Below are 23,248 nucleotides of genomic sequence, written 5' to 3' on the forward strand. Positions count from 1 at the left end.
CACTCATAAACATGAAAAAAGCCCTGGCAGAGAGATGGCAAGTGACTCATGCAGACAGCACCTGCTCTTGCTGATAGAGACAGAGACATCTTGGCATCCTGATGTTTGGGGGACTTTATGGAGGAGACTAGGTTGAAAGAGTGGGCCAGGAACTGGATAAGCAGAAAGAAACAGAAAGAAGAGTCCAAGTGTAGGACAGAGGACAGAAACTTGAGATGGACATGATGAACTGCTTTTTATTTTTTTAGTGGAGTGTTCTAAGACAGGGAACTGCAGGTGGAAGTGAAGTTGTAAAGGTCCTCAGGAAGTTGGGGCTTTATTTGGGAAATACTGGTTTTGGAGTATAAAAGTGATGTCCTAAACATGACAGAAATATGCCTGTTACTCACCTACCCACCCTTCCTCCCATTTCTTCATTCATTCAACAAATATTCTTTCACCACCTCCTTTGTGAAAATCACTGATACAAGAAAATTTCCCTAACCATAAAGTACAGAATATGGGCAAAGGCAAGTGTGAAGCAGAAAGTCCAGAAAGCCTGTAACAGTGATCCAGGATTGTAGTCATGTTACTGGATTGATAAAAGGGCTAATGTTTTTTAAACACTTAAGAGTATTTGCCAAATATTTTATCATTACTCTAAATGGAGTATAACCATTAAAAATTGTGAAACACTATATTGTACACCTATAATTTATATAATATTATACATCAACTATACTTCAATTTAAAAAAGCATGTATATTACATTGAAAAAAAAGAGTATATGCCAGACACTGTTAAATGCTTATATATGTTATGTATTATCCTCATAACCCTATAGACACTTTTATTATCCCAATTTACCCATGAAGAAACTGAGGCTTAGAGAGGTTAATTAATATAGTCACACAACAAAGAATAATATAAATATCATTTGTTTAGCAGATTAAAGTTTGTAAATATTTTTATAGGCCCTCTTTTGTTTGATCCTCTGCCTATGTGTTAGGCCTCCTAAATAGCATTATTCTCATTTTATAGATAAACACAGAAGAACATAGAGAAACTTGCCTAGGCAATCATTCATCAGACAGTAAGCACGTACCGTGTGCCAGGCATTCTTCTAGGCAATAGACAAGATAGATCAAGTGCTTGTCCTCTGGGAATTGTTTTCTGGTGGGGATGAATAACAGTGAATATATAAGTAAATAATACCAAATAATTTCTGGAGATGACAAGTACTGTGAAGTAGACAAAATAAGGTAAAGTAATAGAGGGGGGCTGGCCACAGTAGAAAATGAAGGCCTTTCTAAGGAAGTGATGATGGTTGAGACCTGTATAACAAGAGGGCCTCATGCAACAATCTGAAGGGAAAACATTCCAAGCAAGAGTGCAGTAAGTACAGAGGCCCTGAGATAGGAACACAGTTGTCATTTTCAGTGGAGAGAACCCAGTCTGGCTAAAACATGGTGAAGGAGAGGAGAGAGAATGAGAAAGAAGTAGGCTGGAGCTTGATTATGTAGGGACTTGTGGGCTGTGGTAAACAGTTTGGTTCTTATTCTGTGGGCAATAGGAAGACAGTGGAGAGTTTTAAACAGGGTGTTTGTGTGTATGCATGTTGTGGGGGAGGTGACATGGTCTGATTTACACTTTTTTAAAAAACCATCCTTGTTGCTGTTTGCAGGATAGACTGTGTGAATGGTGGGGTAAGACTGAGGTAGGTAGAACAGTTAGTTGACCAAGTGAAAGATCATGGTGACTTTGAGTAGAGTGGTAGTAGCAGTGGAGTTGGAGAAAAGTGGTGTGTTTGAGATGTGCTTTGGAGGTAGAGCCAGTAGGACTTATTGGTGAGTTAGCCGTGCATTAGAGAGTCATACAGTACACTGTAATGTTTAAGAGACAGATGAGATTGCCCATATTTGGATCCCTACTAGCTATATGATGTTTAGATAAGTTTTTTAACCACTCTGCACTTCAGTTTTCTCCTTAGTAAATGAGCATAATTGTAGTAACCTACCTAATAGGGGTGTTTTGATCAGTAAATAATATGGCTACACAGTGTTCAATAAGTGTTGTCTTTTTTGTTTGTTTTGCTGTTACTGGTTATGAGGTTTGAAGGAGAAAGAGGAATCAAGGATAACTTATACATTTTTGGCCAGATCAAATGAGTGCACAGTATGGCATCTTAAAGAGATAAGAAATAGTGGTGTTGGGAAAGCTGGACAGCCTCATGTAAATCAATGAAATTAGAACACTCCCTCACACCAAATACAAAAAATAAAGTCAAAATGTTTTAAAGACGTAAATATAAAACATTACACCATAAAACTCCTAGAAGAGAACATAAGCAAAACATTCTCTGCCATAAATTGTAGCAATATTTTCTTAAATCAGTCTCACAAAACAAAAGAAATAAAAGCAAAAATAAACAAATGGGACCTAATCAAACTTGAAAGCTTTTGCACAGCAAAGGAAAGCACAAACAAAACAAAAAGACAACCTATGGAATGCGAGAAAATATTTGCAAACAATGCAACCGACAAGGGGTTAATTTCCAAAATATACAAACAGCTGATACAACTCAATAAAAAAAAATACAAATAGCCCAACCAAAACATGGGCAAAAGGCTGAATAGACATTTCTCCAAAGAAGATATACAGGTGGCCAACAGGCACATGAAAATATGCCCAACTTTGCTATTTATTAGAGAATAACCATCATCAAAAAGTCTACAAATAATAAATGCTGGAGAGGGTGGGAAGAAAAGGGAATCCTCCTACGCTCTTGGTGGGAATGTAAACTGATACAGCCACTATGGAGAACACTATGGAGGTTCCTTAAAAGACTAAAAATAGAGTTACCATATGATCCAGCCAATCTCACTCCTGGGTATGTATTTTGGAAAAGACAAGAATTCTAATTCGAAAAGATGCATGTGCCCCAGTGTTCACTGCAGCACTATTTACAGTAGCCAAGACATGGATGCAACCTAAATGTCCATCGACAGATGAATTGATAAAGAAGATGTGGTACCTATATACAATGGAATATTACTCAGCCACAAAAACATTGTAATATTGCAATTTGCAGCAACATGGATAGACCTAGAGAATATCATACTAAGTGACGTACGTCAGACAGAGAAAGAGAAATATTATATGATATCATTTATATGTGGAATCTAAAAAATTATACAAATGACTCTATATACAAAACAGAAGCAGACTCACAGACAGAAAACAAACTTAACGGTTACCAAAGGGGGAAGAGAGTGGAGCGATAAATTAGGAGTATGGGATTAACAGATACAAACTACTATACATAAAATAGATAAGCAAAAAGATTTACTGTACAGCACAGGGAACTATATTCAATATCTTGTAAAGACCTATAATGGAAAATAATAAAAATATATATATATGTATAACTGAATCACTTTGTGGCACACCTGAAGCTAACACAATATTGTAAATCAACTATACTTCAATTAAAAAATAAAATTTAGGGCTTCCCTGGTGGCGCAGTGGTTGAGAGTCCGCCTGCTGATGCAGGGGACAGGGGTTTGTGCCCCAGTCCGGGAAGATCCCACATGCCGCGGAGCGGCTGGGCCCGTGAGCCAATGGCTGCTGGGCCTGCGCGTCCGGAGCCTGTGCTCCGCAACAGGAGAGGCCACAACAGTGAGAGGCCCGCGTACCGCAAAAAAAAAAAAAAGAAAGAAAAAAATAAAATTTAAAAAAGAGAGATAAGACATACTTTAAGGGTGAGTGAATTTAAGGATGGAAATCAGTAGTTCAGTTTTGTCCATGATAAGTTTAAGGCTCCTATTAGATAACCAGGATCATGGGAGAGGAAGTGACAAGAATGGAACTCCCCTGTGGGTATTTCACTTCTAAAACTTGCCCTCTTTCCACTCTTTGAGAGGCAGAGTAAGTGAGTGATTATGAGCACAGACTCTGCAGTCAGACTGCCTGAATCTGAATTCTAGCTCTGCTATTTACTAGCTTTATGACCTTGGATTAGTTACTTAAACTTTCTGTGCCTCATTTTTGTTACCTGTAAAATGGGGATGATGGTTTGTTAAAGCACTTAGATCAGTGCCTCCTCACACACAGAATGTACGATGTTCTGTAAAGTGATTGTTGCTATTGTTGTTACTTTTCAATCCTGAATGTTGCTATAGAAATGAAATGAGAAGAAGATTCAAGCAAGGTATTTTATGAAGGAAGGATTAACAGGATTTTGGTGACAAATTGGATATTGAGGGTAAAAGAGAGGAGTCAAAGGTGGTTCAGAGGTTCTGAGCTAGAGTGAGTCTATCTGAGGTAGAGGTAGGGTTGATAAGGGAGTTGAGTTTTAGACCTATTAACTTTGAAAATAGCCAAAAGAAAATATCCAGAAAGCAGTTAAAAATGTGGGAACTAGATAGAACTCAAGAGAAAGTTCAAGACTAGAAATATAGATATGGAATCATCTGCTTAGAAGTGATAATGAAAGATACCAGAGTGAATGAGTTTGGTAAGAGAGAGAGAAAGAAGTGGAATGAATAGAAGAACAAGGACTTAAAGGGTAAGGATTTCCATCTCAAAGGCAAAGCAGGATAGATGGCAGAGTACAGAGCTAACAGAGACAAGGAAAGTAAGGAAATAGTGGTAGTCTATGTTTGAGAAATAAAGGGAGGGAAAACTGGGAAGGTGGTAAGTCATCTGAGGATTTCTTTGAAAGGATGTTTGGAATTATTTGGTGAAGAACTAGTCATAAAAATGGGGTAGTGGATGGCCCTAATGTCTTAGAATGGTGGAAGCCATTCTAGGGCAACATAGATGTTACAGCAAATCTCAACAAGGAAGAGAAAGCAGCTGCCCTAGGATAGGTGTGAAAACTGTAAGTACGGCTGCAGGAAATATTCGTGCCCTTTATTGTTACTATGTTTCAAATACTGTACTTGGCACTTTGTTCTCCCTGAATCCTCAGGATTCTCCGAAATATTGGAAACCACCTAAATGTTATCAAAATAAACATGGCTTGAATAAATTATGGCACATCCATATAATGTAATGTCTTTCAGCCATTTTTTTTTAAACCAGGTAGATCTATACTGGCAAAGGAAAATATCAGTGGGATACTTTTCTGTGATAATAAACACGTTTGAAAACTTATCTATCTATTGCAATAGACTAAACTCAAGGATGGGCACTGGGTTGTATTCATCTTGTAATATCAGAGTCTAGTGTGGATTCTTGTATGTCTTAACTATTGGTCAAATGAATAAGTGCATACATGCTTATAAAATGGAGAGCACTGGTACCACACTGGGCTTGAGTATGTGTGTGTGTGTGTGTGTGTGTGTGTGTGTGTGTACTTTGTGAACCTAAAAGCAGAAAATATTATAATATTATTAAGGAAAATACCATTCAGAAATAGAAGTTATTACTTATTATTAGGCAGTTTTCAGAGAGACTTCATTGGTTTAGACAGTAATTTTGGAGGTTTGAAGAAAATTATGAAAATAGAGAAAAGATAGTTCCAACTTTGTCAGTAAAAGGAAGAAAATTGTTGGGGTGGGACCGGCCACGCACAATTCTTTCTGTGGGTGGAAATGGGGTGAAGCGTCCCGCTTGGGCTGGTGTTAAAGGCCTGAGCTCATTATGGTAGATGGTTTGTGAACTGGAACTTTCCTAAATGCTGACTTTTCAAATGAAAGAGTTCTTCAACCATCAAATAGTCTCCTAATCAGATGCTCACTATGATTCAACATGTGTAATGGGCATTTTAGATCTGAGTGCTCAGTCATACAAATAGAAACAACATTGTCTTAAACAGGCCTGTGATTCAAAAAGAAGAAACCAGTTTACCAATTAGGATCTGTAAGCTGCCTTATTTATTGTTAGTGGAATAACATCTGCATTCTAATATATGTATTCACTTGCTTTTTATTTAAAAACTCTAATTGCCCTGAAGATTATAGATAATGGCCCACTCTAAGGTTACTTCTTTTGATGAATGGGAGATTCCATCCACGAAAAATGAAGCTTAATGTTTTCATTTGTTAGAAATCTTGACGAGACTCTGAATAATTACTTTTTCTCATCCTTTTGAGTAACATCAACTTTTAAAGTCTTTATCAAATAAAAATAGAATTTATAGCATTTTTAATGTCTATTTATTTCTGTGAGGTTGTTCCATCATATTTTTCCTCATATATTCATTTAAATCACATTGAAGACTGCCTGAAATGGCATTTTCACGATAAGTCTGGGAACCATCCTTTGTATGTTACTTACTGCTGATATATGTATTCTGGTATTTCTTGCCTTCTATCATACATAAATTCTACTGGCATATTGAATACCATAGAGAGGAACTGACTGATAGTAAATCAAATGTTTTACAGCATACTATTGGGAATGTTGGATTCATTACTATGAAGAAATTATATTTGATCACAATTTTCAGAGCTTCCTAATACTGTAATTTATTGGTGCTTCTTAATGTTCTGTGTTAGTTATATACAAGCTCAAAATTGGATTCATTTTAGCTATGCATAATATATGCTATAGTGAATCTTTTCCACACACACAAAAAGTAGCAAATGTCCAACACTATGTTTGATTAGAACTATTAAGCCCAACAGCTTGTATTTAACTAACACGGTGGTAATTATATAGTCAACTGGGTAGTTCATTCTCTACCGTAGAAGCTATATATTAGAATAAAGCTGTTTTGATGTATCAGGTGCCAAAGGAAAATTGGCTAACAAGAAAGGGAATAGCTTTATGTGGTGAAGATGTCAAATGAACGGTTTTAACTCACAGTCATTTTTTTAGAGAATACGTAAGTTAGGTTTTTATTTTTAGTTCCCACTCTTCCCTTCATAGTTAAATGACGGAAAATGACTCTCGGTCCCCAAACTACTCTTCCGCATCGTTCAAAATAGCCCTGACAGACTAGCCCCTCCAGTAGTGGTGAGATTTATGGCTTTCCATTCCTTGGTGTTCCATTACTCTGTCTACACCATCAAATTGATTAGTAGGCAGTGGAGAGCAAGGAAAGAGAGGCAACTGCTTAGAGCCAGCTGGTGTCCATCATCTTAATGAACTGCTCAGAGATGGTTAATATTGTCCTTGATTCTCATTATAGTTGATGATGACCAGATCTTTTAAAATGTTTCCCCCCTCCCTTATTCTGTATTACAGGGCCCACTGGAAAATGATTTGGTTGTTTATGTAGCGCTCATAGCAGAAAGCCAACGGTATGAAATCCAGATGGGTGGCGTGTTCTTTGGAGGGGGAGGGAAGGGGATTGATTGCTTTAGGCTTATAATATTGAGTGTGGTGGTAGAAATTAACTTCATAGACCCCTTCACAGGGTTTCAAGGATGTCACTAATGTCACTTTAAGTGCCAGAATAACATTCTTTTCATGTTTAAAAATAATTTTGTTTTAGTTGGTGTTAATATTAATTAAAGTCTGTGACCAGTGCCAGTGTTGCCTGCTGTGTAGTTTTGAGAAATTAATGCAAACAGATTATGGGGATCCCCCAAGTTAGTGCTTACCTCTCTGGCAGCCCCCAAAGCTCACAGCTGATGCTTTGTGAAGAACCCAAGAGGGCTCTGGATTCCAGTGCAGATGACATATTGCTGACATTAACAAATGAATAGTGTGCTCCAGACTAGCATAATCTTTCCCCTTTTCTCCTCCTCCTTCGCCATTGTCCATATAAATGCATTACTGAAAATGTCTCTTTTTTTCCCTGTGTTTTTTAGCCTTCAAGTTTTCCTCAACACATATGGTATTCAGACTCAGACTCCTCAACAGGTAGAACCCATTCAGATCTGGGCCCAGCAGGAGCTCGTGAAAGTAAGTGATTCTGCTTCTTTACTGTCTCCTTTATGTAGGTACTAGAGCATGATGATTAGACTTAGTTTATAGTCAAGAAGCATATTTAAAAATCCAATTCTGAGATAGGGTCATTGATCCAAAGTCTTTCTGATTAAGCTGAGAGACCCACTTTATCAGACACTGTTACTGAAACACAACTGCATTGTGTGTGTGCGTTATATTCATAGGTCTTGTTGATTTCTGCTCCTTGCTAAAGTCTATTACAAACCTGGACTGACCACTTAAATAACAAATCAGCCTTAATTTTAGTAGTGGTGTATAAAATTAACCTTTACATTTGATTTATTTTCCCTTTTATTAACTATTAAAGAAATCTTCTCACCTAAATATTGTTGGTAGTAACTACTTCCCTTTTTCTCTTGCCTTACTATTTGGAGTCTGAAGTAATTCCTACCCTCTTTGGTTTGCTGGGTCTCAAAATAATTATAAAGTGACATCTGAATTTATATTTGATGCAGTTACATACCTATTAGATTGGATTAAAAGATGACTTTTGAGGCCTTTTGTATGCACTGCCCTGCAGCATATGCCTGAGTTTAGGAATATTACTGCTCATTAGGGATGGGAAATTGTTGATCTCCACTAATTATTTTTAAACCACTGTTTTTATTGGTAATCATTAAAAACAGTACAAGAATGGGACTTCCCTGGTGGTCCAGTGGTTGGGACTTTGCACTTCCAATGCAGGGGGCGCAGGTTTGATCCCTGGTCTTGGGGACTAAGATCCCATATGCCGCCTGGCCAAAAAAAAAAACAGTACAGGAACAAAGTCCGCAGTGTTTGGTGGAAATGTTTAGAATAGTCTCTCTCAAGTGATCAAGATTGAGTCAGTTAAGCTGATAAAAATGTTTTTGATTAAAACCTTGATGTTACAACAAAGAATAAAAGCTCAGAGAAGTGAGGTGCACATTGCAGGGAAAATGCAAGGCCCCAGAGTTGTTGCTAATCAGACTGGACTTCATGCATTGGCAACAAATCCAGAACCTGGGTGTTAGGTCACCCAGAGCACCAGCTCTTCAAAAGTCCTTAACAAATTAGAGCTCTTTTCTCCCCCTCGATTAAAGAGACATGGCTAAAAATGCAAGGAACCCTGGAGTAGGTAACACTTTAAAATCACACTATGAAGTAAACGATGGAAAGCTAGGTTTCATTGTAGAAGAGGCTAAATGAGGCCAGGAGGGAAGTAAGGATCCACAAGGCAAGGAGAGGAGGCTGTATGGAAGGGCAGAAAATCTAAGGTTGTAACACTGTGCACTTATCATTCAGGTGCAGGCTGTATTTGCTGATACACTTTTATGGCCTCTCACTGAAAGCTCCAGAGAATGGTAACAAAGGTTATTATTCTTTGATAAACATGCTCTCAAAACAAATTAACCTGAATCTGTATCTTCAGGCCTAATGTATATTAGTACCTCTTTCTGGTAGCATCTGTACTCTACCAGACAACATGCAATCAAGATTTAAGAGACCAACATGGCTCCAAATAACTTGAATGTGGCATTTTATTCATTCATTCATCGTAACACCTGTTCTGTGCAGAGTACTGTGTGGAGCACACAGATAAAATGACTCTGTCCCTGTTCTCAGTCAGTGACCTCTGGGTCTGTTGGGATGACAGAAAAAATAGTTAATGACAATCCACTTTGATCGGTGCTATGATAGATGTTAGTACAAGGTGCTGAGGAGTCACAGAGGTGGTAGGAAGCATTCTGTTACAAACTGAAGACTTATAACAGGCCCTGACTTATTTTATACTTTGTTGTTTTAAAGATGGCATTAACGCATGATTTACAATTTGGGTGTGTGTTGTGGCTAAAAGGACAGATTTGTGACCAGGAGCCCAGCTTCTCTGTGCACGTGTCAGAATGGAAAATTCTCTGTGGCTACAGCCTCTGTGTTTCAAGTTAGCTGCATTTTGGGATTCACCCTCTAAGATATACTGCCGACTACATTGTTTCTTATAGTCTACCTTTTAAAAGTGAAAATGTTCCCTCAAATCTTAGTTAATACACATATCCTTATGCCAGTGGCTGCTTATTCTCTTCTGAGAAGTTGCACCCTCCTTCAGCCCACTGAAGAGGGTGTGAGGGCAGACAGCTGAGGGTAAGGCTTTCACTGTGTGTGGTTAATGTTTCATAATGTGGTAACTGTGGTTTGATTTGCCTCATGGGAGATCTGCATACACTGCAGATGTAGAATGAAGTATTTCTGTACTTCCAGGTGGTTTGGTCCCTGCTATGTGTTTCAGAGCATTAAATGGTATGAATGTGTACAATGTAGGGACGGTATTATCTGTACCCTAGAATTCAGTGAGCATTCTGCATCTGATTACTTAATTGTCATAGACCTTCTCCACCATGGTTCAGAAAGTTAAGGAAAACGCTTTTACTGTAATAGAGTAGTATTTAAAGATTTCCTTTAAATCTGCCTAGATCAGTACATTTTAACTTGTGCATGGTTGATTAATTATAATCATTTGCCTAAAAGAAGAAATCTAAAGTAGTTTAGACGTAAATATTAATGTAAGGGAAAGTGGTCTCCATCTAGTGCTGTGCACTGTAGTTTCAGTGTAGCTATACAATGCTATATAATGCTTACAGAGTACTTTTTATAGCCAGTGGACTTTGTCTAAAACCACTGCTGTTCCAGAATTAATATGCACAGCACATGTGGCTCAGGAGGACATTCACTTGCTCCCTCATTCATCCCTCGAGTATTTCCTGAGCACCAGCTGTATGCCAGACACAGTGCCAACTCAGGGGGTGCTATTTTCTAGGAACATTCAATGCAGAAGGAGAAGGAGACAGCTAACTCTGACATACATGTGTGCACCATGGCAGAATGAACAGAGAGCTCTGGTGATGACATTAATTTTGTATACGTTGAGGTTGATATTTGAAATCAGTTCAAATGATAATCAGTAGATTGTGTAGAGACAGTTGGTTTGATTTTCCATTAGGTTAGATTTCTACCTCTCATCAGATACAAAGATAAATTCCAGACAGATTAAAGATTTAAATATTTTTAATGATTTAGATATAAACTCACTAAAAAAAATAGGAGAACAGTTTACAACTGTTGTGATGGGAAGTCCATTCTTAGAGTAACACTAGTGCCAAAAAGCGATTAAGGAAGTGATTGACAGATTTAACTAAATATAATTGAAGGTAGCATAAACAACCTGGCTCATCAAAGGTGCTTGTGAAATTTCCTAGCAGAAAAATGTTTAGATTGAAATACCAAATGCTGAAGTGATGTTTGAACTACTATGCAGTCATTCTCACATTTCACAACAACATTGAAGATGAGCAAATTGAATAAAATATTTGATAAAACGGCAATATTCTTAACATACCAAGATCTTTTACAAATGAAAAAGAATGACAAATGCCCAGTAGACAGGGGAAAAAAGGACAAAGTGCATAGAACATACAAATAGCTATTAAGTATATGGGAAAATGGTCCACCACAAAATATTTGAATACAGTTGTTTAAAACTAAAATGAAATGTCATTGTGACTCAAGAGAATGACAAAAATGGCCTATGCACATTTAATGTCGAAGTAATTGGTCCATTATTTCTGGAGGGTGACCAACCTGGCAGTATGTTTGAAAGAGAATGTATATTCTCTTTGATTCATCAAGTCTAAGAAATTATCCTGAAGAAGTAATTGTATACTGTCCAAAGTTGGTTACAGAATTGGTTTTGAAATAACTAAAACTTGGGAGCTACCTTCATCAGGGGATCCATGTTAAATAGGGTAAGGAGGCTTCTTGATTGGATTAAGTGCTCTGGCACTAATTAACCCCTAGTTCATTCCAAGTTTATCTGTTTTTACTTTGTAGAAAAACAATATTAAGTTTAAAAAAATGGAACACCAGATTATATAGTATATGAACCCATTTATATAAATATATATACATGTATGTGTGTATGTGATATGGGTATTTATCTATGCACTGTTAAAAATCTATAACCCTATCTTATGCTTCTGGTGTTTCTTAGGAATCACACAATAAATTACACTCCTTTTAACACATACCAAAGTGAAATAGTTGTTGCCTAAGGGGTTACGAGAGTAACAGGACCATTCACTTGTAGCATGTGGATTAAATTTTTCATAAAATTCATATAATCGGAAAAATCAGTAAAGACATTTCCATGTTGGTGGGAAATACTTGAAGGTGAGAATCTGGTCGAAGTTATGTGGCCCTGTTTTTTAAAACTTTAAAGAGCCAAAATTTTTATCACAGAGGAAGCATTTGTTTCTCTGTGTGCTTGTATGAATCAGATAGAGCCATGCAAGTTATAAATTCATGACATGACAGTGTAAGAACAATGTCAAATTTTAGAATGTTGCTAAATGGATCTGCAAAAGTTTTGCTCTCAAATCTCCCAGTGCCCCAAAATCTAAGTTGATGTCATTAGCTGGCTTGTTTTCCTACAAGTCCATTGAATAAAGTTTCCCTGGCCTCTTTTTCTCTGGAGAAATCAGAAATTAGCAGGACATTAGTCGAGGGGGGAAAAGGGGGCAAAAAAGGAAAAGCATGAATTTTTGTCTGGCTCTGATTTACACATTTGTGTCTTACAGGCTTATTTCCATCTGGGGATCAATGAAAAATTAGGACTCTGCGGAAGGCCAGATAGGCCCATTGGCTGCCTCGGTACATCAAAGGTACTCATGAAATTTCCTTGTAGAGCAGTGTTCAGATTGTAATACCACAGACGGGAATGATGTTTGACCTGCTATGCATCCATTCTCACGTTTCATCATATACTTGGGCTAATTATCTGAATTATTATTTTCTACAAGTAAACATCAATAATTAGTTTGGGGGCTTCCCTGGTGGTGCAGTGGTTGAGAGTCCGCCTGCCGATGCAGGGGACACGGGTTTGTGCCCCGGTCCGGAAAGATCCCACATGTCGCAGAGCGGCTGGGCCTGTGAGCCATGGCCGCTGAGCCTGCGCGTCCTGAGCCTGTGCTCCGCAACGGGAGAGGCCACAGCAGTGAGAGGCCCGCGTACCGCCAAAAAAAAAAAAAAAAAATTAGTTTTGTGTGATACCACGAACTCTTCTAAAAATAGATAAGCATCTCACTGCTCTATTGTTTCTGAGTCTTGTAAGATACCTGATTATAGTAGTGTTTACTCAAACGGAGGCTTTTTCCCTTATAGTAGAGGCGGACTACTTTATTAGCATACTGAGTCAATCAAGAAGCTGTACCTTCTTAATATTATGTAGATTTTATAAGATTATTTTGTTTGCTTATTCAGGATTAAACATCAGTTTTAATTTTTATTAGGACTTATAGTACTGTACCTTTGCCTTTGGTCTGTTTTATTTATTTGTTTGTTTATATTTTTTTCTTCTTTTAAAAATTTATCCTTTACAGATTTATCGCATTCTAGGAAAGACTGTGGTTTGTTACCCTATCATCTTTGACCTAAGTGATTTCTACATGTCTCAAGATGTTTTACTGCTGATAGATGACATAAAGGTAGCTTCAGAACACCTTTTAATTGAAATGGGATGACTTTGTTTCTAGTGATTTCTATCATATGTTGTTAACTTAAGTGCTCCTGGGTCTATGATACTGGGTTAATACAGTATCAAATATGAAAGTAAAACAACATCTGCATAGCTTTGGGGAGTTAAATTACTTGCAGCATTAGAATAATAGATGTATTCTGTTTTATATAAAGTTGTATGACTTTACTTGTCTACCTTCTACAAATGGAACTAAAGGGTATATACTGTGGTTGTAAAAACAGAGGGGGAACTGTTTTGGAAACGATGTTCATACGATAGTAAGTTTATCCCTTTTTGAACAAAAGTTGAGTTACCAAAATTATTTTATTTATGAAGAATTTCAAGTAAAACCTCACCTAACTCATTATACCCACTCAGTTAAAATCTCCTCCACTCCCTTTTCCATTTACAGAGTAGAAAAGCTTAGGGTCATGGCCCAGAGCATGAAGTCTGGAGCCAGATTTCATTTGTTAAAATCTTGACTCTACTGTTTACCAGCTCTGTGATCTTGGGCAAGTTAGTTAACTTCTCTGTGTAACTGAATAGGGCTGTCCTGAGGATTAGGAGTTCATATATGCAAAGCCCTCAGAATAGTGCCTGGCACATAGTGAAGTGTTAATGTATGTCTTTGATGGGATGATGATGATGATGATAATGATAATAGAAATTGAGTCAAATAAAGAACTCTTCATGTTTCCAATGGTCTGTATAGATTCACCCCAATCTCTTCTACCGGCTGTAATATAAATCTACAGTAACGTGGAGTGAGAATTAATCTTCTGGATGATAACCCTGGGTTGATTTTCTTTCCCTGGGACCATTCTCGAACTGTATTTATTAGGCCTCAAAAAAGGGGGGGGCACGGTGCAGCCTTAAAACATGTGTGATCTGACTATTTTTAAGAACGAAGTTTAAAATCAAAATGGTTTCTAGCTTAACTTGTATGTATTAGAACATTTCTACCCCTAAGTAGTCTATCTTATCCAGGGTTTGATTGTGAATTATCTTGATATAGAATAGTTTTGTTGGCTCTTTGCCACTAATGGTTAAGCATCCTGATCAGCTCAGATACTGTGCCATTACATCCTGCCTCATTCTTATGTTTTAATAGAATGCACTACAGTTTATTAAGCAATACTGGAAAATGCATGGACATCCACTTTTCCTTGTTCTCATCCGGGAAGACAATATAAGGTAGGTGGATGAAAGAGTTGAGGTGCATGCATCTCATCACCATTAACAGTGTGAACCCTTTGGAAGCAGGGCCTCCTTGTATTTTTATATCCATCTCAGCGTGTGACAGAGTGTTTTGCGTGTGTAAAGGGTACTTAGTACTAGATAATTAATTTCTCATTCAGTTGTTAATATGCACATTTTGTTTATCTGTTTATATTTTTCAGAGGTAGCCGATTCAATCCCATATTAGATATGCTGGCAGCTTTTAAGAACGGAGTGGTTGGAGGAGTCAAAGTTCACGTTGATCGTCTACAGGTAGTCTTCTGAATTTCAGTGTTTCTGTTTCCAGCACAATTAGTCCACAGATACAGCTATGTTTCTTAATTATATTCTGTGGAAGGTTTTTGTCTGAAGGTTTTATTCTCTGTCTACCTTCCCGCTCCTATTGCCATCACCCCATTTATCTGATCCCTCCAATCTGATGCTTGAGCAATTGCAGTGGTTTCCCACCAGAATTTCAGACTTTAAGAGATCATCTCTGACCTCAGTTTTGCATTTGAGGAAGGTGGGGTCCACCAGAGTGGTGAAGTGACCTGCTGTATAAGCTCAGGTTCTTTGACTCCCTGGTCCAGTGCTCTGTTCCCTACCACACAGTGACATCCAACCTGGAGATAATCCTTGTTCCATTCAGAATTTTACAGCATTATTTTCATAGCTCCTAAATAACAGAAGCCCTTTGTGGTTCCCTATAACCATAGCAGCCTCTCTGCCCACAATGATCTCCTACTAAACATTCTTTCTGCTTCAGCCAATACAGATTACTTACTGTGTTCTCAAATTTGTGAGGTTCTGCCCCTTTCTGCTCACTCCATTTCCTCTGCCTGGAGTAGCTTTCCTTCTTTCAACATCACTGGGCTTTGAAGTCTTACCAAACCAGACCAGTTCTGCAGAATCACTCAGACCAGAAATGATACTTTTCTTTTTTAATATCCTTTTATGACCTTTAACATAAACTATTCAAATTGTAGTCCATTATCGACTTATTTCCTTTAAAAAGTTGTGATCATTCCATAGTCTTTTATGTAGTAGATACTCAATATTGAGTAAGAAAGAGGAAAATTTATAAAGAGGGACCTGTGTAGGTAATGTGGTAAATGGCATGTTTACATAATCATTCACTGGTGCCTGTATTGGCTTGGCCAAAAAGTTCATTCGGGTTTTTCCATAAGATATTACAGAAACAAACTTTTTGGCCAACCTAATATTTTGCATACTTGATTGATTTTTACCTAAGTTTTTATCTTTTCCCCTTATTTTTTATTGTTTTGTCTTTTTGTAATGCTTCGTGGGGCAATTTCTTTGTTATTTATCATGTAGCTCCTCTGTTGAGTTTTGTGTTTTGCTGTCATGTTTTTAATTTTCCCTTTCTTGCTATCTTGTCCTTTCTTTCCTGGGTATTATATATTGTCTTATCCTTCTGAGAACATTAACTAGAGAGCTTTGGAAATTTTTCCTTTCTACATTATCTCTTTCAGGGTTTTTTTCTCTGTTTTGGGGGGCTCAATCTTTCATGTTGGAGACATTTGTCAGATGTCTGGTAATCTTTAGCTATCCCTTCATTTTTAAGAGTGAAAGAATAAAAACTTCATTGGAAGCTGTGTGTTTGGGAAAAAGGATCGTTGTCATGATGAATTTACTTGTAAGATAGTCTGTTGGCAAAGGCCCTTTTTGCTGGGGAAAACCCAGGTGCCAATATCTGAAGATTTTTCTCTCCTCTGCTCTTCAGTTTCCCCAGAAAATAAACATCTAGCCTTCTGCTTGAAGGACATACATTTTGCTTCCATGTCCTGAGAGCAGGGTTGGGGAGGGGAGCCAGGGATTTTGCACTGTGCCGTATATTATCAGAAACATCTCTCATTGGGACAGCTGTTTCACAAGTTGTCTCTCTCTACCGATGCAGATTCAGAAGACAATAAAATAGTACATTATCAAATTGTCCAGGATACTTACAACAGCACATATTATTTTCACGTACACAGTGCAAGTGGCTTAATTCTGACAGTACAGATGCTGGACCACGAGTTCGTGCAACACTGCACTTTGAAAGTCAGTGCAACGGATAATAACTTCCCATCACTAAGCAGCAAAGTCTTTGTTTATATCTACAACATGGACTAAAATGACAGCTCTCCAATTTTTAATCAGCTCATTTATGAGTCTTTCACTTAATGCATTGTTTAATCTTTATTTATTTATTTTTACATCTTTACTGGAGTATAATTGCTTTACAATCGTGTGTTAGTTTCTGCTTTATAACAAAGTGAATCAGTTATACATATACATATGTTCCCATATCTCTTCCCTCTTACGTCTCCCTCCCTCCCACCCTCCCTATCCCACCCCTCTAGGTGGTCACAAAGCACCGAGCTGATCTCCCTGGGCTATGCGGCTGCTTCCCACTAGGTATCTGTTTTATGTTTGGTAGTGTATATATGTCCATGCCACCCTCTCACTTTGTCACAGCTTACCCTTCCTCCTCCCCATATCCTCAAGTCCATTCTCTAGTAGGTCTGTATCTTTATTCCTGTCTTACCCCTAGGTTCTTCATGACATTTTTTTTTCTTAGATTCCATATATATGTGTTAGCATATGGTATTTGTTTTTCTCTTTCTGACTTACTTCACTATGTATGACAGACTCTAGGTACATCCACCTCACTACAAATAACTCAATTTCGTTTCTTTTTATGACTAATATTCCATTGTATATATGTGCCACATCTTCTTTATCCATTCATCTGTTGATGGACACTTAGGTTGTTTCCATGTCCTGGCTATTGTAAATAGAGCTGCAATGAACATTTTGGTACATGACTCTTTTTGAATTATGGTTTTCTCAGGGTATATGCCCAGTAGTGGGATTGCTGGGTCATGTGGTAGTTCTATTTGTAGTTTTTTAAGGAACCTCCATACTGTTCTCCATAGTGGCTGTATCAATTTACATTCCCACCAGCAGTGCAAGAGTGTTCCCTTTTCTCCACACCCTGTCCAGCATTTATTGTTTGTAGATTTTTTGATGATGGCCATTCTAACCAGTGTAACATGATATCTCACTATAGTTTTGATTGGCATTTCTCTAATGATTAATGATGTTGAGCATTCTTTCATGTGTTTGTTGGCACTCTGTATATCTTTGGAGAAATGGCTATTTAGGTCTTCTGCCCATTTTTGATTGGGTTGTTTGTTTTATCGATATTGAGCTGCATGACCTGCTTGTAAATTTAGGAGACTAATCCTATGGCAGTTGCTTCATTTGCAAATATTTTCTCCCATTCTAAGGGTTGTCTTTTTGTCTTGTTTATGGTTTCCTTTGCTGTGCAAAAGCTTTGAAGTTTCATTAGGTCCCATTTGTTTATTTTTCTTTTTATTTCCATTTCTCTAGGAGGTGGGTCAAAAAGGATCTTGCTGTGATTTATGTCTTAGAGTGTTCTGCCTGTGTTTTCCTCTAAGAGTTTGATAGTTTCTGGCCTTACATTTAGGTCTTTAATCCATTTTGAGCTTATTTTTGTGCATGGTGTTAGGGAGTGTTCTAATCTCATACTTTTACATGTAGCTGTCCAGTTTTCCCAGCACCACTTATTGAAGAGGTTGTCCTTTCTCCACTGTACATTCCTGCCTCCTTTATCAAAGATAAGGTGACCATATGTGCATTGGTTTATCTCTGGGCTTGCTATCCTGTTCCATTGATCTATGTTTCTGTTTTTGTGCCACTACCATACTGTCTTGATTACTGTAGCTGTGTAGTATAGTCTGAGGTCAGGCAGCCTGATTCCTCCAGCTCCGTTTTTTGTTCTAAAGATTGCTTTGGCAATTCGGGGTCTTCTGTGTTTCCATACAAATTGTGAAATTTTTTTTCTAGTTCTGTGAAAAATGCCGGTGGTAGTTTGATAGGGATTGCATTGAATCTGTAGACTGCTTTGGGTAGTCCAGTCATTTTCACAGTGTTGATTCTTCCAGTCCAAGAACATGGTATTTCTCTCCATGTATTTATATCATCTTTAATTTCTTTCATCAGTGTCTTATAATTTTCTGCATACAGGTCTTCTGTCTCCTTAGGTAGGTTTATTCTTAGGTATTTTATTCTTTTTGTTGCAGTGGTAAATGGGAGTGTTTTCTTGATTTCACTTTCAGATTTTTCATCATTAGTATATAGGAATGCCAGAGATTTCTGTGCATTAATTTTGTATCCTGCTGCTTTACCAGATTTATTGATTAGCTCTAGTAGTTTTCTGGTAGCATCTTTAGGATTCTCTATGTATAGTATCATGTCATCTGCCAACAGTGACAGCTTTACTTCTTCTTTTCTGATTTGGATTCCTTTTATTTCTTTTTCTTCTCTGATTGCTGTGGCTAAAACTTCCAAAACTATGTTGAATAAGAGTGGTGAGAGTGGGCAACCTTGTCTTTTTCCTGATCTTAGTGGAAATGCTTTCAGATTTTCACCATTGAGGACGATGTTGGCTGTGGGTTTGTCATATATGGCCTTTATTATGTTGAAGAAAGTTCCCTCTATGCCTACTTTTTGTAGGGTTTTTATCATAAATCGGTGTTGAATTTTGTCGAAATTCAAATTCAATTCAAATTTTGTTGAAATTCAATTCAAATTTTGTCGAAAGCTTTCTCTGCATCTATTGAGATGACCATATGGTTTTTCTCCTTCAGTTTGTTAATATGGTGTATCACATTGATTGATTTGCGTATATTAAAGAATCCTTGCATTCCTGGAATAAACCCCACCTGATCATGGTGTATGATCTTTTAACGTGCTGTTGGATTCTGTTTGCTAGTATTTTGTTGAGGATTTTTACATCTATGTTCATCAGTGATATTGGCCTGTAGTTTTCTTTCTTTGTGACACCCTTGTCTGGTTTTGGTATCAGGGTGATGGTGGCCTCGTAGAATGAGTTTGGGAGTGTTCCTCCCTCTGCTATATTTTGGAAGAGTTTGAGAAGGATAGGTGTTAGCTCTTCTATAAATGTTTGATAGAATTCTCCTGTGAAGCCATCTGGTCCTGGGCTTTTGTTGGAAGATTTTTAGTCACAGTTTCAATTTCAGTGCTTGTGATTGGTCTCTTCATATTTTCTATTTCTTCCTGGTTCAGTCTCAGAAGGTTGTGCATTTCTAAGAATTTGTCCATTTCTTCCAGGTTGTCCATTTCATTGGCATAAAGTTGCTTGTAGTAATCTCTCATGACCTTTTGTATTTCTGCAGTGTCAGTTGTTACTTCTCCTTTTTCATTTCTAATTCTATTGATTTGAGTCTTCTCCCTTTTTTTCTTGATGAGTCTGGCTAATGGTTTATCAATTTTGTTTATCTTCTCAAAGAACCAGCTTTTAGTTTTATTGATCTTTGCTATCATTTCCTTCATTTCCTTTTCATTTATTTCTAATCTGATATTTATGATTTCTTCCTTCTGCTAACTTTGGGGTTTTTTTTTTCTTCTTTCTCTAATTGTTTTAGGTGCAGGGTTAGGTTGTTTATTCGAGAAGTTTCCTGTTTCTTAAGGTAGGATTGTATTGCTATAAACTTCCCTCTTAGAACTGCTTTTGCTGCATCCCATAGGTTTTGGGTCGTCGTGTCTCCATTGTCATTTGTTTGTAGGTATTTTTTGATTTCCTCTTTGATTTCTTCAGTGGTCACTTCGTTATTAAGTATTGTATTGTTTGGCCTCCATGTGTTTGTATTTTTTACAGATCTTTTCCTGTAATTGGTATCTTGTCTCATAGCGTTGTGGTCGGAAAAGATACTTGATACAATATCAATTTTCTTAAATTTACCAAGGCTTGATTTGTGACCCAAGATATGCTCTATCCTGGAGAGCCTTCCATGAGCACTTGAGAAAAATATGTTTTCTGTTGTTTTTGGATGGAATGTCCTATAAATATCAGTTAAGTCCATCTTGTTTAATGTATCATTTAAAGCTTGTGTTTCCTTATTTATTTTCATTTTGGATGATCTGTCCACTAGTGAAAGTTGGGTGTTAATGTCCCCTACTATGATTGTGTTACTGTCAATTTCCCCTTTTATGGCTGTTAGTATTTGCCTTATGTATTGAGGTGCTCCTATGTTGGGTGCATAAATATTTGCAATTGTTATATCTTCTTCTTGGATTGATCCCTTGATCATTATGTAGTGTCCTTCTTTGTCTCTTGTAATAGTCTTTATTTTAAAGTCTATTTTGTCTGATATGAGAATTGCTACTCCAGCTTTCTTCTGATTTCCATTTGCATGGAATGTCTTTTTCCATCCCCTCACTTTCAGTCTGTATGTGTCCCTAGGTCTGAAGTGGGTCTCTTGTAGACTGCATATATATGGGTCTTGTTTTTGTATCCATTCAGCCAGTCTGTGTCTTTTGGTGGGAGCATTTAATCCATTTACATTTAAGGTAATTATCGATGTATATGTTTCAATTCTCATTTTCTTAATTGTTTTGGGTTTGTTATTATAGGTCTTTTCCTTCTCTTGTTTTTCTTGCCTAGAGAAGATCCTTTAGCATTTGTTGTAAAGCTGGTTTGGTGATGCTGAGCTCTCTCAGCTTTTGCTTGTCTGTAAAGGTTTTAATTTCTCCATCAAATCTGGATGAGATCCTTGCTGGGTAGAGTAATCTTGGTTGTAGGTTTTTCTCCTTCATCACTTTAAATATGTCCTGCCACTCCTTTCTGGCTTGCAGAGTTTCTGCTGAAAGATCAGCTGTTAACCTTATGGGGATTCCTTTGTGTGTTATTTGTTGTTTTTCCCTTGCTGCTTTTATTATGTTTTCTTTATATTTAATTTTTGACAGTTTGATTAATATGTGTCTTGGCATGTTTCTCCTTGGATTTATCCTGTATGGGACTCTCTGTGTTTCCTGGACTTGATTAACTTTTTCCTTTCCCATATTAGGGAAGTTTTCCACTATAATCTCTTCAAATATTTTCTCAGTCCCTTTCTTTTTCTCTTCTTCTTCTGGAACCCCTATAAGTTGAATGTTGGTGTGTTTAATGTTGTCCCAGTGGTCTCTGAGACTGTCCTCAGTACTTTTCATTCTTTTTTCTTTATTCTGGTCTGCAGTAGTTATTCCACTCTTTTATCTTCCAGGTCATTTGTCCGTTCTTCTGCCTCAGTTATTCTAATATTGATCCCTTCTACAGTATTTTTAATTTCATTTATTGTGTTGTTCATCATTGCTTGTTTCCCCTTTAGTTCTTCTAGGTCCTTGTTAAATGTTTCTTGCATTTTTTCTATTCTATTTCCAATATTTTAGATCACCTTTACCATCATTATTCTCAATTCTTTTTCAGGTAGACTGCCTTTTTCCTCTTGATTTGTTAGGTCTGGTGGGTTTTTATCTTGTTCCTTCATATGCTGTGTGTTTCTCTGTCTTCTCATTTTGCTTATCTTACTGTGTTTGGGGTCTCCTTTTTGCAGGCTGCAGGTTCATAGTTCCCATTATTTCTGGTGTCTGTCCCCAGTGGCTAAGGTTGGTTCAGTGGGTTGTGTAGCCTTCCTGGTGGAGGGGACTAGTGCCTGTGTTCTGGTGGATAAGGTTGGATCTTTTCTCTCTAGTGGGCAGGTCCACGTCTGGTGGTGTGTTTTGGGGTGTCTGTGGACTTATTATGATTTTAGGCAGACTCTGTGCTACTGGGTAGGATTGTGTTCCTGTTTTGCTAGTTGTTTGGCATAGGGTGTCCAGCACTGTAGCTTGCTGGTCGTTGAGTAAAGCTGGGTTTTGGTGTTGAGTTGGAGATCTCTGGGAGATTTTTGCCATTTGATATTACATGGAGCTGGGAGGTCTCTTGTGGACCAGTGTCCTGAAGTTGGCTCTCCCACCTCAGAGGCTCAGCACTGACTCCTGGCTCCTGGCTGCAGCACCAAGAGCCTTTCATCCACACGGCTCAGGATAAAAAGGAGAAAAAGTAGAAAGAGGATAAAAGAAAATAAAATAAAGTAAGATAAAATAAAGTTATTAAAATAAAATATAAATTTTAAGAAAAAAAAATTTTTTAAACCGATCGATAGAACCCTAGGACAAATGGTGAAAGCAAAACTATACAGACAAAATCTCACACAGAAGCATACACATACACACTCACAAAAAGAGGAAAAGGGGAAAAAATAATAAATCTTGCTCTCAAAGTCCACCTTCTCAATTTGGGATGATTCGTTGTCTATTCAGATATTCCACAGATGCAGGTACATCAAGTTGATTGTGGAGATTTAATCCACTGCTCCTGAGGCTGCTGGGAGAGATTTCCCTTTCTCTTCTTTGTTCTCACAGCTCCCAGGGGGCTCAGCTTTGGATTTGGCCCCGCCTCTGCTTGTAGGTCCCGGAGGGCGTCTGTTCTTCGCTCAGACAGGACGGGGTTAAAGAAGCCGCTGATATTGGGGCTCTGGCTCACTCGGACCGTGGGGAGGGAGGGGTACAGAGTGCGGGGCGAGCCTGCAGCGGCAGAGGCCAGCGTGACATTGCACCAGCGTGAGGCGCGCCGTGCGTTCTCCCGGGGAAGTTGTCCCTAGATCTCAGGACCCTGGCAGTGGCGGGCTGCACAGGCTCCCAGAAGGGGGGTGTGTGGATAGTGATCTGTGCTCGCACACAGGCTTCTTGGTGGCGGCAGCAGCAGCCTTA

The 23,248-nt window shown here is 37.9% G+C and overlaps 1 protein-coding gene across 1 annotated transcript in view; it reads left to right on the forward strand.

The window, feature by feature from the left end:
• The window catches only part of PHKB (phosphorylase kinase regulatory subunit beta), a 217,961-nt gene that overhangs the window by 153,508 nt on the left and 41,205 nt on the right, over window positions 1-23,248 (forward strand). The window contains exons 15-20 of the mRNA XM_065898359.1: window positions 7,174-7,229; window positions 7,743-7,836; window positions 12,471-12,554; window positions 13,272-13,376; window positions 14,520-14,602; window positions 14,809-14,899. Coding sequence (XP_065754431.1) covers window positions 7,174-7,229; window positions 7,743-7,836; window positions 12,471-12,554; window positions 13,272-13,376; window positions 14,520-14,602; window positions 14,809-14,899 — 513 coding nt within the window. The remainder of the gene's footprint in view (window positions 1-7,173; window positions 7,230-7,742; window positions 7,837-12,470; window positions 12,555-13,271; window positions 13,377-14,519; window positions 14,603-14,808; window positions 14,900-23,248) is intronic.

Source organism: Phocoena phocoena, chromosome 20, assembly GCF_963924675.1.
Source record: "Phocoena phocoena chromosome 20, mPhoPho1.1, whole genome shotgun sequence".
Classification (NCBI taxonomy): Eukaryota; Metazoa; Chordata; class Mammalia; order Artiodactyla; family Phocoenidae; genus Phocoena; species Phocoena phocoena.